General features: G+C 40.2%; 1 protein-coding gene across 1 annotated transcript; it reads left to right on the top strand.

Moving 5' to 3' along the window:
• The first annotated feature begins 4,570 nt into the window (after nucleotides 1–4,570).
• Nucleotides 4,571–13,904, top strand: ND-18 (NADH:ubiquinone oxidoreductase subunit 18). The gene is made up of 5 exons (XM_053777469.2): nucleotides 4,571–4,728; nucleotides 10,611–10,758; nucleotides 11,738–11,850; nucleotides 12,223–12,310; nucleotides 13,271–13,904. Exons 1-5 carry the CDS (start codon nucleotides 4,664–4,666, stop codon nucleotides 13,421–13,423), a joined length of 567 nt encoding a protein of 188 aa, XP_053633444.1. The 5' UTR covers nucleotides 4,571–4,663; the 3' UTR covers nucleotides 13,424–13,904.
• Nucleotides 13,905–15,023: the final 1,119 nt, after the last annotated feature.

A 15,023-nucleotide genomic window follows, 5' to 3' on the forward strand; every position in this document is an offset into this window, starting at 1 on the left:
GTCAGTACCTGACCAGCCGGGCTGTGGTTCATGCGCTGTATAGCCCTTGTGGCTTAGCGCTTCTTTTTGATTATAATAATAATGTGGTTCATGCGTCAGTTTGCCAATGGTAAGCAGTAACAGCCTGGTTGATCAGGTCCTGATCCACCATGAGGCCTGGACCGGGCACTGGGGCCATTGACTCCCGGAACTCCCTCTAAGTATACTTCAGGTAATCCTCTACACATCCCCTATAAGTTGACATGATCAGTCACTGACATCTAGGGGTTATCCCAGGTTCTTTATACATATATTGCTATGTATGATAATGTATGTATGTAACTGTATTTGTGTATAACTTGGTATTACCATTGGGGGTCCTTGGTATTACCATTGGGGTCCTTGGTATTACCATTGGGGTCCTTGGTATTGCCATTGGGGTCCTTGGTATTACCATTGGGGGTCCTTGGTATTACCATTGGGGTCCTTGGTATTGCCATTGGGGTCCTTGGTATTACCTGGAGAGAGTTCCGGGGGTCAACGCCCCTGCGGCCCGGTCTGTGACCAGGCCTCCTGGTGGATCAGAGCCTGATCAACCAGGCTGTTACTGCTGGCTGCACGCAAACAAGCGTACGAGCCACAGCCCGGCTGGTCAGGAACCGACTTTAGGTGCTTGTCCAGTGCCAGCTTGAAGACTGCCAGGGGTCTGTTGGTAATCCCCCTTATGTATGCTGGGAGGCAGTTGAACAGTCTCGGGCCCCTGACACTTATTGTATGGTCTCTTAACGTGCTAGTGACACCCCTGCTTTTCATTGGAGGGATGTTGCATCGTCTGCCAAGTCTTTTGCTTTCGTAGTGAGTGATTTTCGTGTGTAAGTTCGGTACTAGTCCCTCTAGGATTTTCCAGGTGTATATAATCATGTATCTCTCCCGCCTGCGTTCCAGGGAATACAGGTTCAGGAACCTCAAGCGCTCCCAGTAATTGAGGTGTTTTATCTCCGTTATGCGCGCCGTGAAGGTTCTCTGTACATTTTCTAGGTCAGCAATTTCACCTGCCTTGAAAGGTGCTGTTAGTGTGCAGCAATATTCCAACCTAGATAGAACAAGTGACCTGAAGAGTGTCATCATGGGCTTGGCCTCCCTAGTTTTGAAGGTTCTCATTATCCATCCTGTCATTTTTCTAGCAGATGCGATTGATACAATGTTATGGTCCTTGAAGGTGAGATCCTCCGACATGATCACTCCCAGGTCTTTGACGTTGGTGTTTCGCTCTATCTTGTGGCCAGAATTTGTTTTGTACTCTGATGAAGATTTAATTTCCTCGTGTTTACCATATCTGAGTAATTGAAATTTCTCATCGTTGAACTTCATATTGTTTTCTGTAGCCCACTGAAAGATTTGGTTGATGTCCGCCTGGAGCCTTGCAGTGTCTACAATGGAAGACACTGTCATGCAGATTCGGGTGTCATCTGCAAAGCAAGACACGGTGCTGTGGCTGACATCCTTGTCTATGTCGGATATGAGGATGAGGAACAAGATGGGAGCGAGTACCGTGCCTTGTGGAACAGAGCTTTTCACCGTAGCTGCCTCGGACTTTACTCTGTTGACGACTACTCTCTATGTTCTGTTAGTGAGGAAATTATAGATCCATCGACCGACTTTTCCTGTTATTCCTTTAGCACGCATTTTGTGCGCTATTACGCCATGGTCACACTTGTCGAAGGCTTTTGCAAAGTCTGTAAATATTACATCTGCATTTTTTTTGTCTTCTAGTGCATCTAGGACCTTGTCGTAGTGATCCAATAGTTGAGACAGACAGGAGCGACCTGTTCTAAACCCATGTTGCCCTGGGTTGTGTAACTGATGGGTTTCTAGATGGGTGGTGATCTTGCTTCTTAGGACCCTTTCAAAGATTTTTATGATATGGGATGTTAGTGCTATCGGTCTGTAGTTCTTTGCTGTTGCTTTACTGCCCCCTTTGTGGAGTGGGGCTATGTCTGTTGTTTTTAGTAACTGTGGGACGACCCCCGTGTCCATGCTCCCTCTCAATAGGATGGTAAAGGCTCGTGATAGGGGCTTCTTGCAGTTCTTGATGAACACGGAGTTCCATGAGACTGGCCCTGGGGCAGAGTGCATGGGCATGTCATTTATCGCCTGTTCGAAGTCATTTGGCATCAGGATAACTTCAGATATTCTTGTGTTAACCAAATTCTGATGACACGACTTATGTCATCTCAACCTAATCTTGCCACCCTCAACACCATTGTGAATGAGGAGCTGATTAAAATATCGACTTGGATGACAGCCAATAAACTTACGCTTAACACTGACAAAACCTACTATATTATGTTTGGTAGCAGAGCAGGAGATGCACAAATTAACATTAAGATTGACAACACTCTAATTACCAGAAATAATGGGGGAAAATTCCTAGGCTTATACCTTGACAACAACCTGAATTTCAGCACCCATATCCAGCATATAGCCAAAAAAGTATCCAAAACGGTTGGGATCCTCTCCAAGATACGATACTACGTGCCGCAAAATGCCCTTCTCACACTATACCACTCACTTATTTATCCATACCTCACCTATGCTATTTGTGCTTGGGGATCAACTGCAGCAACACACCTAAAGCCAATAATAACCCAACAAAAAGCTGCAGTAAGAATAATCACTAAATCCCATCCCTGGCAACACCCCCCCCCCACTCTTCATAGATCTAAACTTACTCCCAGTTCAGTACATCCACACTTACTACTGTGCAATCTACATCTACAGGACCTTAAACTCCAATATCAACCTTGACCTAAAACGCTTTCTTGATAGTTGTGACAGAGCCCACAGGCATAACACCAGACACAAACATCTCTACGACATTCCCCGTGTCCGACTAAACCTTTACAAAAATTCAATGTATGTCAAAGGCCCTAAAATCTGGAATACCCTACCTGAGAACTCTAGAACTGCAGACACATTCATCACCTTCAAAACTACCATTAGAAAACATCTTATCTCCCTGATACACCCCATCAACTAACTACACGAATACCACCTGGTGGTTCACACTTACACTCACTCACCCATTTGACCATAAACAGAAATATTAATCTCAGTCTTAAAATAATGAATCCTGTGATACTCCAATACTGAAACTATGTACTGTGCCAAAACAAAAGCATTCACATTGCTAAACTCACAAACTAGTATTTAGTCACTTAGCCATAATACCAACTTACCTCATAATTTGTAATATTTTACAATTAAGAATAAAACTAAGTGTGCCCGAAATGCCTAGCCATGCTAAGCGTTCTAGTGGTACACTCTGTAATCACAATTTTACTACATGTAAACCAAACAATAACCAAATTTCTGTAAACTCAGCATTGTAATCCTTATAGAGAATAAACTTTGAATTGAATTGAATTGAATTGAATTGAATCACTGGGGGTCCTTGGTATTATCACTGGGGGTCCTTGATATTACCATTGGGGTCCTTGGTATTACCATTGGGGTCCTTGGTATTGCCATTGGGGTCCTTGGTATTATCACTGGGGGGCCTTGGTATTATCACTGGGGGTCCTTGGTATTATCACTGGGGGTCCTTGGTATTACCATTGGGGTCCTTGGTATTACCATTGGGGTCCTTGGTATTACCACTGGGGTCCTTGGTATTACCACTGGGGGTCCTTGGTATTATCACTGGGGGTCCTTGATATTACCATTGGGGTCCTTGGTATTACCATTGGGGTCCTTGGTATTGCCATTGCGGTCCTTGGTATTATCACTGGGGGTCCTTGGTATTATCACTGGGGGTCCTTGGTATTATCACTGGGGGTCCTTGATATTACCATTGGGGTCCTTGGTATTACCATTGGGGTCCTTGGTATTACCACTGGGGTCCTTGGTATTACCACTGGGGGTCCTTGGTATTATCACTGGGGGTCCTTGGTATTATCACTGTGGGTCCTTGATATTACCATTGGGGTCCTTGGTATTACCATTGGGGTCCTTGGTATTGCCATTGGGGTCCTTGGTATTATCACTGGGGGTCCTTGGTATTATCACTGGGGGTCCTTGGTATTATCACTGGGGGTCCTTGGTATTATCACTGGGGGTCCTTGGTATTACCATTGGGGTCCTTGGTATTACCACTGGGGTCCTTGGTATTACCACTGGGGGTCCTTGGTATTATCACTGGGGTCCTTGGTATTACCACTGGGGGTCCTTGGTATTACCACTGGGGTCCTTGGTATTACCACTGGGGGGTCCTTGGTATTACCACTGGGATCCTTGGTACTACCACTGGGATCCTTGGTATTACCACTGGGGTCCTTGGTATTACCACTGGGGTCCCTGACAAACCCATCAAGTTTCAACCACTTCCGGTCATACCTACTAACTATATCATACTAACTTAATTAAAGAAATTATTTTTTATAAACACTATTCCGTAAATCATCTAAAAACCAAGCTGGAAAGGACCCCAATGGATATGTCAATTTGACTTTTTTTTTTTTTTTTTGGGGGGGGGGAGGTGTGGGGGGGTTATCCTAGGTTCTCTACACATATACTACTATGTATAATTTATGTAACTGTATATTTGTGTACCGGTACCTAAATAAATTGATTTATAAAGGAGCCATCGAGCCAGCTTGAGGAAGCAGCTGTTGTTGTGGTCAAGATGGCTCAGCCGGGAGCTGCTACTCGTCTTCTCTCTCAGTTATCCAGAGTTGTGCTGACCCCAGGGTGAGCTGCCATCATCATGGAACAACACTTGTGTATTACTCTCTTCCTCTCAGTTACTTGAAATGTTCGCTATTTAAGACTTTCTTGTTGTGGAATTGTATGACCCTTTTGGGTTTAGCGCTTAGTTTTGATTGTTTTATTATTATTATTGCTGTATAATCCTCCGGGTTTAGCGCTTCCCCCTTGATTATAATAATAATAATATTATTATTTATTATTATTTATTATTATTTATTATTATTATTATTATTATTATTATTATTATTATTATTATTATTGAAGGGGTAAGAAACAACTTACGAAAGCAAGGTAACCTTACCTAAGAAAAAAAAAACCTTACTTCGCCAGAGGTAGATGCATTATTCTTACATTCGACGAGTATTTACGGTGCTGTGATGGAGAGCGAAACGTTGCCACAATAAAATGTCACACAAGTTACATCTGTGTCCATTTACTTACTATTTTGTCAGGAATTCTACCATTATTACTAGAGGATATCTCGTACAACCTGTCTTGTTAACTTCTGCCTCAGCTCCTGGGCATCACCCCTCAAGGAAGGTTCCTTCACGTTGGTGAAGGGCTTTTGATCTAGGGAATTCGATCTATGCTCCGGTTCCCTGAATTAAGACTGAATACCTTCCACATGCCCTCCACAGGCGCTGTATAATTCTACGGGTTTAGCGCTTCCCCTTGATTATAATAATCTTGGGCATTATCTACTTCCACTAGAAGATTGTGTCCACCTGTGACTATGGCCTCAACACTAGTATTTATTTATATATATATATATATATATATATATATATATATATATATATATAAAAAAATATTTTTTTTTTTTTTTTTTTTCAACAAGTAGGTCGTCTCCCACCGAGGCAGGGTGGCCCAAAAAAGAAAGAAAATCCCCAAAAAGAAAATACTTTCATCATCATTCAACACTTTCACCACACTCACACATTATCACTGTTTTTGCAGAGGTGCTCAGAATATAACAGTTTAGAAACATACACATATAAAGATACACAACATATCCCTCCAAACTGCCAATATCCCAAACCCTTCCTTTAAAGTGCAGGCATTGTACTTCCCATTTCCAGGACTCAAGTCCGACTATATGAAAATAACCGGTTTCCCCGAATCCCTTCACTAAATATTACCCTGCTCACACTCCAACAGATCGTCAGGTCCCAAGTATCATTCGCCTCCATTCACTCCTATCTAAGACGCTCACGCACGCTTGCTGGAAGTCCAAGCCCCTCGCCCACAGAACCTCCTTTACCCCCTCTCTCCAACCCTTTCGAGGACGACCCCTACCCCTCCTTCCTTCCCCTATAGATTTATATGCTTTCCATGTCATTCTACTTTGATCCATTCTCTCTAAATGACCAAACCACCTCAACAACCCCAATGGAAATAAGTCAGTCTGTCTTTTTTGGGTTATCCCAGGTTCTCTACACATATGCTGCTATGTATGATAATTCTATGTAACTGTATTTGTGTATACCTGAATAAACTTACTTATTTTGCCCTCTGACTAATGCTTTTATTAACTCCACACCTTCTCCTAATTTCCACACTCTGAATTTTCTGCATAATATTTACACCACACATTGCCCTTAGACAGGACATCTCCACTGCCTCCAACCGTCTCCTCGCTGCTGCATTTACCACCCAAGCTTCACATCCATATAAGAGTGTTGGTACCACTATACTTTCATACATTCCCTTCTTTGCCTCCATAGATAGCGTTTTTTGACTCCACATATACCTCAATGCACCACTCACCTTTTTTCCCTCATCAATTCTATGATTAACCTCATCCTTCATAAATCCATCCGCCGACACGTCAACTCCCAAGTATCTGAAAACATTCACTTCTTCCATACTCCTCCTCCCCAATTTGATATCCAATTTTTCTTTATCTATATCATTTGATACCCTCATCACCTTACTCTTTTCTATGTTCACTTTCAACTTTCTACCTTTACACACATTCCCAAACTCATCCACTAACCTTTGCAATTTTTCTTTAGAATCTCCCATAAGCACAGTATCATCAGCAAAAAATAACTGTTGTGATGTAGTTCAGCTGGGCTTGTGAGGTCTCTGGGGAGACCTAATTTAACCAATTATATGGTCACACCTTGCCTTGGCAAACGTCTGTAGCCACGCCCACGTCTGAGGTCTTTTGTTCTTGACGGCGTCAGACCTAGGCGTCAGGTCGTACACGTGGTTGTGGAGGGTGCTTGGACCATGATAAAAGCCCAAGGAAGAGCATGATCAGGAGATTCGAGCGGAGCTGCTGCTGGGGTGTAGAGCTGAGCAGAGACTTCGAGCGGAGCTGCTGCTGGGGTGCAGGGCTCGGGAGAAGGCTGCTGAAGTCTGGAGGAGACTGTTGGAGGCATTGGGCAGAGTACTGGCTTGGCGCAGTACTCGTGCTGTGTAGGTCTTGGGACCTGTGGCTTAGTTCCTGTGATGAACTGCCCTCTGAACTATATTGTAAGTTACATTCATTTTGGTCAAATTGATTGTATTCCCTGTCTCACTGCTTATACATACCATCCCATTTATCTAAACCACAATAATGTTCTCCTGTTCCCAAATATATTATTGTACAAGGACTTAATAATAAACTGTGTTTGAGTAGAATAGTAATATTCACTGTCCCTGTTATTTTCTCCATTTATTTATGTTTAGTTAAAGTAGTGAGAGGGTGAGTAGTGTGGAGTGGTGGGTAGAGTAATGAGAGGTGAAGTTGTAGTCACCAGTGACCTCACATTACCTACCTACCGCTCACCTCTCCTATCATCTACCACTTCGCCTGCATGTCCCCTACCTACCTACCTCAGCACTCATCCCTCCTACTGCCTCGCCTGTCCCCTACCTACTAACTCCCTCCTCTTACCCCCATATTCCCCTAATCATTACCCCCCTACATGACACTGTGTCAATTCCCATTTTGAATTTGATTCCCCATAATTTAATCCTACCCCTCTCCCGAATACCCTAGCATTTACTTCTTTTACAACCCCATCTATAAATATATTAAACAACCATGGTGACATTACACATCCCTGTCTAAGACCTACTTTTACCGGGAAGTATTCTCCCTCTCTTCTACACACCCTAACCTGAGCCTCACTATCCTCATAAAAACTCTTTACAGCATTTAGTAACTTACCACCTATTCCATATACTTGCAACATCTGCCACATTGCTCCTCTATCCACTCTATCATATGCCTTTTCTAAATCCATAAATGCAGTAAAAACTTCCCTACCTTTATCTAAATACTGTTCACATATATGCTTCAATGTAAACACTTGATCTACACATCCCCTACCCACTCTGCCTGTGCTTTAGATTCGTCAAGACTTAAGGCAGTGGACACCTTCAAGGCTGAAGGATTTATTACCTCATCTACAGTTTCCAGTTAATAGTCTGTATTTAATTGAAAAAAAACAATGGGTTGGTGAAATATCTTCCAAATGAAGATACCCAGTTGGTGCATGTGCTTTAATTCATCAGCTTGTCGATGATGTATACCATTAATGTTAGGATCAACTCGAACCATTGATTGGCTCTGAAGTACTGCCTATGCCAATATTTTTGCTAATATTCCAAAATAAATTTTTGCCAAATAAATAATTGTTTCCAGGGCATAGATAACCTGCTTGTATTTGATGTATGTAATCCATGAGTTCTGACCAGGACCTAAACTCATTATTGACTAAATACCACAGCAGGCCTATTGCCCAGTGCTAGTAAGTTTATTTAGGCACAGGTACACATAAATACAAATATGTATCACACTGTAAATTACTTAGGATAACCTAAAAAAGTTAAAGTGACTTATTTCTAGGTAGGTTCAACTTATACCTTGGGATCACAACAAATAAGCAGTATTGCTTAGCACAATTGAAATAATCTGCTATTAGCCACTCTAGTATGTATTAGTAATCCAAATAGTCTTATGACTTTTAGATTATTATTATTCCCCATCCGCGATGACCCATAGAGGTCATACAGTACCTGGGAATAGGAGACGGTTAGGATTGACCCAAGGAAGGTAATCACAACTTTGACCCTGAGATACCTACTTAAGGGTATTTAGCCCAAGATCCTCCAGCAATAGATGAGATCATTGATAGATTACCATACTGAGGTTTTAGCCCTATAAAAACCATTACGATACTTTCAAAAACAAAAACAGAATGAAGCCATAGGAATCATTCTTTGCTTTCCTGTCATCAAAATATTTATCAGAAAAGAATATGGTGTACCTGGAGTTGCTACCTGAATATGCAAAATCAGCCACAAGATGTCGAAAGTATATTTATTCAACCTCGTGGTCGTCTGGGAAGTGAAATGACCTCAGTGAAGTCATGAAGGCAGGCTTCATGCATAGTTTTAAGAGCAGGTACAATAGGACCGAAGAGGCTAGGAGCAAATTTGGCGAGCATTAAGTTGAAGGGCAGGGCCAGACACGCACAACCCCTGTACCTACATTGAGACAAGCACATGTAGGTGAGAACACTGAGATGTTTGGCATGCTTAAACTATATCATCATTATTATTGTATTTGTAAAGTAAAAGGAAACAAGTGCAACTAATGTGACATTTTATTGTGGCAACGTTTCGCTCTCCAGGAGCTTTGTGGGGGGGAAACATTAAGCTCACAGGGGTCACACAGCACCTGGGGAATGTAGGCAATCAAGTTCAATCCAAGGAAGGGGAGGAAAAGTCCAGCTACTTGGATGAAAAGCCCCTCACCAGTATCACAGACCATCCCTAGGAGACAGCTGGTTTTGACATCATGCCCAGCTACTTTCCTAAAAAAATTAATTATGCTCTATCCTCATTTTTGAGTATTCCAGAACACATACACAACCTGCAAACTAAAAATAATATCACAAAACTATCTACACTGATAACTTCCTTAACTCTTACAGTGGGAGGGTGTGAAGCACTGTTATTGTAAACCATCCTGATGGCACTATAGCTGGGCTTCCATCTGTACAAACTGAACTGTGTACCATACTTGCTGCTTTGTAGCTTGTAAAGACAGTTTAATTGGTCCTCACTCTCTATTCTCATCACTTGTTTCAAATGCCTGAGATATGAATGGAACATGCTTGTGTATCAACCCAGACACTAATATACACAAATTAATAAGAAAAAGGGACTGGAGTTAAACTTTGTGAGTTCTCTCACATAGGCCTCCAGGAGCATGATAAAGTTGATGTCTTGGCCGTACTAGCATTAACAGAAAAATGATCAATATTGTTTTAGTTCAGAACTAAAGAACATTGTTAAAACAAAAACTAGTAACTAAATAAGTCTGAAGAAAGTAGAACATTACGAATAGACACTAGCAGTGGTAGGATATTTTTTGAAGAAACTTTTCTTCTGGAATGGCTTCTTCACCCTCACAGAGATAACCACAGCTGGAGTGTTTGTGGAGGACAAGGCCAGGCAAAAGGAAAAAAAGGGATCAAGTCCAGTACAGACAGCAAGGGTATGAGAGTTGAGGTACTTGCCAGGCATGGGAGAGTAGGTATATTGCAGCACTCCAAATTCTAACTTCTGTGTGATTACAGTGTCTTGGTTGTGAAGAATTAATTTAGTAGCCACCAAGATGCTGTAATTTACATGCTATAATAAAAATCAATTTCCTTTGCTTTTCATCAGCAAATAATGATATGCAGCTTAAGTGAAATTTGAGAATAATCTCCCTAATAATATGGTGTCTTAACTCTGAGTGCTTCAAAAATGGCATTCTCTTCAATTTTTTTACTGTAAAATGCAGTGTTGAATGGTGCATATGGGTTTAGTGCTTTCAGTGAATACTGTATACAGTAATTTGACACTTTCTTCACTAGACGAGGCGTGAGCACATCAGCAGCGAGATGTGTAGATGACTTAACTCTGAAGCAGGTGGAACCTCAGGACACCCGCAAGTCACTTCTCAGCTCTGAGGAGGTCCAGCACCAGAAGGCTCTTGCTGGTTATATCACTGTTGATACACCAGTAAGACTTGATTTATTTGCATAGCTTTAAATTTTTCAAATGGACTCAGAAAAATGCTGATTTTGCAGTTGTTTTAATGACATTCAATACATTATGCAATAAGGTTTAATATAATGAATCATTAATTTTTTTAATCTAGGTAGTAGGTTGGTAGACAGCAACCGCCCAGGGAGGTACTACCGTCCTGCCAAGTGAGTGTAAAACGAAAGCCTGTAATTGTTTTACATGATGGTAGGATTGCTGGTGTCCTTTTTTCTGTCTCATGAACATGCAAGATTTCAGGTACATCTTGCTACTTCTACTTACACTTAGGTCACACTACACATACATGTACAAGCACATATATACACACCCCTCTGGGTTTTCTTCTATTTTCTTTCTAGTTCTTGTTCTTGTTTATTTCCTCTTATCTCCATGGGGAAGTGGAACAGAATTCTGCCTCCGTAAGCCATGTGTGTTGTAAGAGGCGACTAAAATGCCGGGAGCAAGGGGCTAGTAACCCCTTTTCCCGTATAAATTACTAAATTTGAAAAGAGAAACTTTCGTTTTTCTTTTTGGGCCACCCTGCCTTGGTGGGATACGGCCGGTTTGTTGAAAAAAAAAAAAAGAGAAACTTTCGTTTTTCCTTTTGGGGCACCCCTCCTTGGTGGGATATGGCTGGTATGTTGAAAGAAAGAAAGATTAATTTTTTTAAATACTCTTATTTGTAATGGTTCATTGTTCATTATACTTAATAAGACTAGTAATCTATGCTTTGCCACATATCCATACAGAATTATGAAAGACATTGATAGTCGGACAGCTATTGTTGCTTCATTTGTCATGTACAGTAATTTACTCAGAGTTGCAAGAAATGTTCAATACCTTATACCTGGAGAGGGGTTTTGGGGGTCAACGCCCCCATGGCCTGGTCTGTGACCAGGCCTCCCGGTGGATCAGGGCTTGATCAACCAGGCTGTTACAGTATTTTTTTTTTCAGGATGATATTACTCACCTCACTGGTGTACCAGAAGAGCACATTAAAACTCGACGAGTGTTGATCAAGAAACCATCTAAGAACACTATGCAGTCTGGCACCAGTAATATCCATAAGTTAGTGTAATCTAAAAAATTTTTGCCCGAAAGTTGATACAATATAGTTTTCTTTTTGTATTATCAGCAATTCTCATTCAGTTTAATAAAATACTGTATGTATAATATCCTAGGACACTACCAAGTAGTGATGCTCTCTTTTTTAAATGGGTGTAAAACCCAGTTCTGGTTGGCCAGTGGATTTTTAACTAGTTAGGAGGTCATCATCTGACAGATCCATGTTAGGAGACACTTGTTTGATTTTTTGGCAAACAGTATACATGTACCACCAAATGCGTAGTAAAAAACGTCGAGGCCAAAATTTTGCCTCTTGATTGCTAAGTATTGTGAGGTTGAATTTATAATGTTTATCATATGGTTAATGACTTTCAGATGGTATATTACATTTGATCAGCGTGAGCGTTGGGAGAACCCGCTCATGGGGTGGGCCTCAACAGCAGACCCACTGTCGAATACTGTGGTAAGCCTTCGTCTTTTATCATTAGCACATTGTCCTTCTGGCTATCTGTCAGACCTGTAGTCATGAACTTGTCACTATTTTTTCTTGCCATTTCTTTTTGTATTTTAACTTCTATTTCTTGATAAGATTGGATCTTGAGAGCAAATATAATTACCAAATTTGTGAAGTTTATAATTAAGCATTGCAGCATTGCTGATTGAGTAGTAAAAAAAATGGTCAAAGGCTCTCTGTGTTTCTATGCAATTGAATTCTCCCCTTAAGAATATTTTTGTCTTTTCATGGGTGCTTTTCATTAATATTTTCCCTAGTACAGTATATTATGCAGGCCCTCATGCAGGTTGTCATATTCTTTGTTTCTCTTGTGTTTTTAATGTTGGTAGAATGCATTTACAATTACAGTATTTGTGTTGCTGTTTATCTTTTGGAGCTTTACTGCTAAAATTACCTTGTTGCCAACTTTATCCCTTCACATTAGTATCCTTCAAATTCTATTTCATTAGGAATTTTTCTTCAGTTGTATTTCAGTTACTCACTGTATTAGGCATTATCTTTGTAATGTCCCTTGGCTATAATCTTTTTGACATTACTATTTTAGTATTTGTGGATAAATTATTACTATTTCACTTACTTAAAAAATAATCTTAAAACAAGATATGCTTTACTTCAGTTAACAATATTATATTTTTTAATATTTCTTTATTGTAGGTCACACTGTGTGAGGAATAACAATATGGTTAAGTAAATAGAATAGAGGTAGAGTGATGTGTATAAAAATATGATAGGTTTGCATTAAAAAAGAAACAGTAATGCCTGTATGTTAAGTTAGTATTTAGTAATATGCTGGTTTTCCTTAGTGTCAATGGACTTTCACTAAAATTTTCTTAAAATTCTGTGGGCGTAATTAAAAGTAGATCTATTAAACCCTCTGTTGTTGAATAAAATAAATCTGTTTTGCTTCAGGTTGACTTTTCATCTCGAGAGGCTGCCATAGCATTTTGTGAAAAGAATGGATGGCAATGGTCGACTGAAGAACCTCCCGTTAAGCCTCCTCGTGTGAAGAACTATGGAGCAAACTTTGCCTGGAACAAGAGAACCAGGCGATCCACAAAATAGTCCACATTGTGCACTTGTATTTATTGCTTAAATTCTCTGATTGCTTTACCCCAGAGATGCAAGATAAATATTATTGGTACAGTAGTAAGTTTTCAGACTACTGCATTGTAGTATAATGTGTAGTGTAAATAGACTGCTACACATGTTAATGCATTTCATATAAAGGTGGCCACATATGTATTTGAAAAATATCCTGTTACAGGTATATCTAATGTTTTCGAAATTTGTTTAAAATATATTCCATTTCAAGGAGTGAGGGTATTCCAGATTATGTGAACTGTTGTAATGAATCTGCTAAATTATGAATGAAGTACGTACAGTACTGATTTGGACTCCTTTGTCATTAAGTTTTATGTAAATATTATCATGTTAATTTTTTCTATCATTTATTATCTCTGTTGAAGTAATACACTATGTAAAGAAACTTGTGGCAAAATCTGACTGTTTATTAAAATTTGTATATACTGTATACCTATGGTGAGTTTCGAGTTTTTTTTACTCCCGGAGTTCAGCCCTGTTCCAGGCTTGTCTGGTGCTTGCTGTACTATTTTTATTTTATTATCACACTGGCCGATTCCTAACAAGGCAGGGTGGCCAGAAAAAGAAAAACTTTCACCATCATTCACTCCATTACTGTCTTGCCAGAAGGGTGCTGTACTGTATACCTAAATTAAGAAAAAAAAAATAAAAATAACTGAATCCTTGATTATCCAGTGTACTGTAACTTATTTTGGTTCATTTCTCCGTTGGATTAATATTGGTGGAATTACTGACAATATGTTAAGTAAAAGGACACAAATCCAACTAATGTGATATTTTATTGTGGCAACATTTTGCTCTTCAGGAGCTTTATCAAGCTTGATAAAGTTCCTGGAGAGTGAAACTTAACATTTCTCCGATGGTCACTTCAGTTTTATCAGATCAAATTCTAAAACTAAATTTTTTGCCCGGGTAATGGAAAGCAATATGTTTAGCTCTGTCTTGAGCTTGTCAAGTTGTTTGGGAGGGTTGACACATGTAGCGAAGCGACTGCTATTGATAATTTAAAAAATAAATAATAAAATAAATCTTTATCATGTTGGGACCCCTCAAGGAAGGTTCCTTGATGTTGGTGAGGGGCTCTTGATTTAGGGAATTGGATCTGTGCTCCAGTTCCCCAAATTAAGCCTGAATGCCTTCCACATCCCCCCCCAGGCGCTGTATAATCCTCCGGGTTTAGCGCTTCCCCCTTGATTGTAATAATAATAATAATATCATGTTGGGAAGTGCCACAAAAATTTTCAGATTAAGTGCCTGAGTACAAAGGAGGATGAGCAGCAAGGTCGAAGATTTGATGGCAGTAGGAGACGGGTTTATGACAAACCTATGCTGAGTAAACCCTTCAAAAGGAAGCGTTAATTCTGGTTATGGGTTCTTGATTCAAGGAATTGGAGCTTCCTCTTCACTGAATCAAACCTGACTACCTCTAATATCCCAGGTGCTATATGACCCCATGAATATTTTATGTTGTAGGATAGCAATGGAATTTTTTAAGTGGGAGCAAAATCAGGAGTGGGAAAGCAACAGAGAAGTTGAGAGGGTAATGACAGGGAAAAGAAAG

The sequence above is a fragment of the Cherax quadricarinatus genome, chromosome 18, assembly GCF_038502225.1.
Source record: "Cherax quadricarinatus isolate ZL_2023a chromosome 18, ASM3850222v1, whole genome shotgun sequence".
Taxonomy (NCBI): Eukaryota; Metazoa; Arthropoda; class Malacostraca; order Decapoda; family Parastacidae; genus Cherax; species Cherax quadricarinatus.

Bases quoted from the DNA above. Each gene is read 5' to 3' on its own strand.
- ND-18 (XM_053777469.2), top strand. From the start codon at position 4,664: ATGGCTCAGCCGGGAGCTGCTACTCGTCTTCTCTCTCAGTTATCCAGA. The intron at 10,759-11,737 runs GTAAGACTTGAT...TTTTTTTTTCAG, and splicing joins ATATCACTGTTGATACACCA to GATGATATTACTCACCTCAC. The intron at 12,311-13,270 runs GTAAGCCTTCGT...GTTTTGCTTCAG, and splicing joins ACCCACTGTCGAATACTGTG to GTTGACTTTTCATCTCGAGA.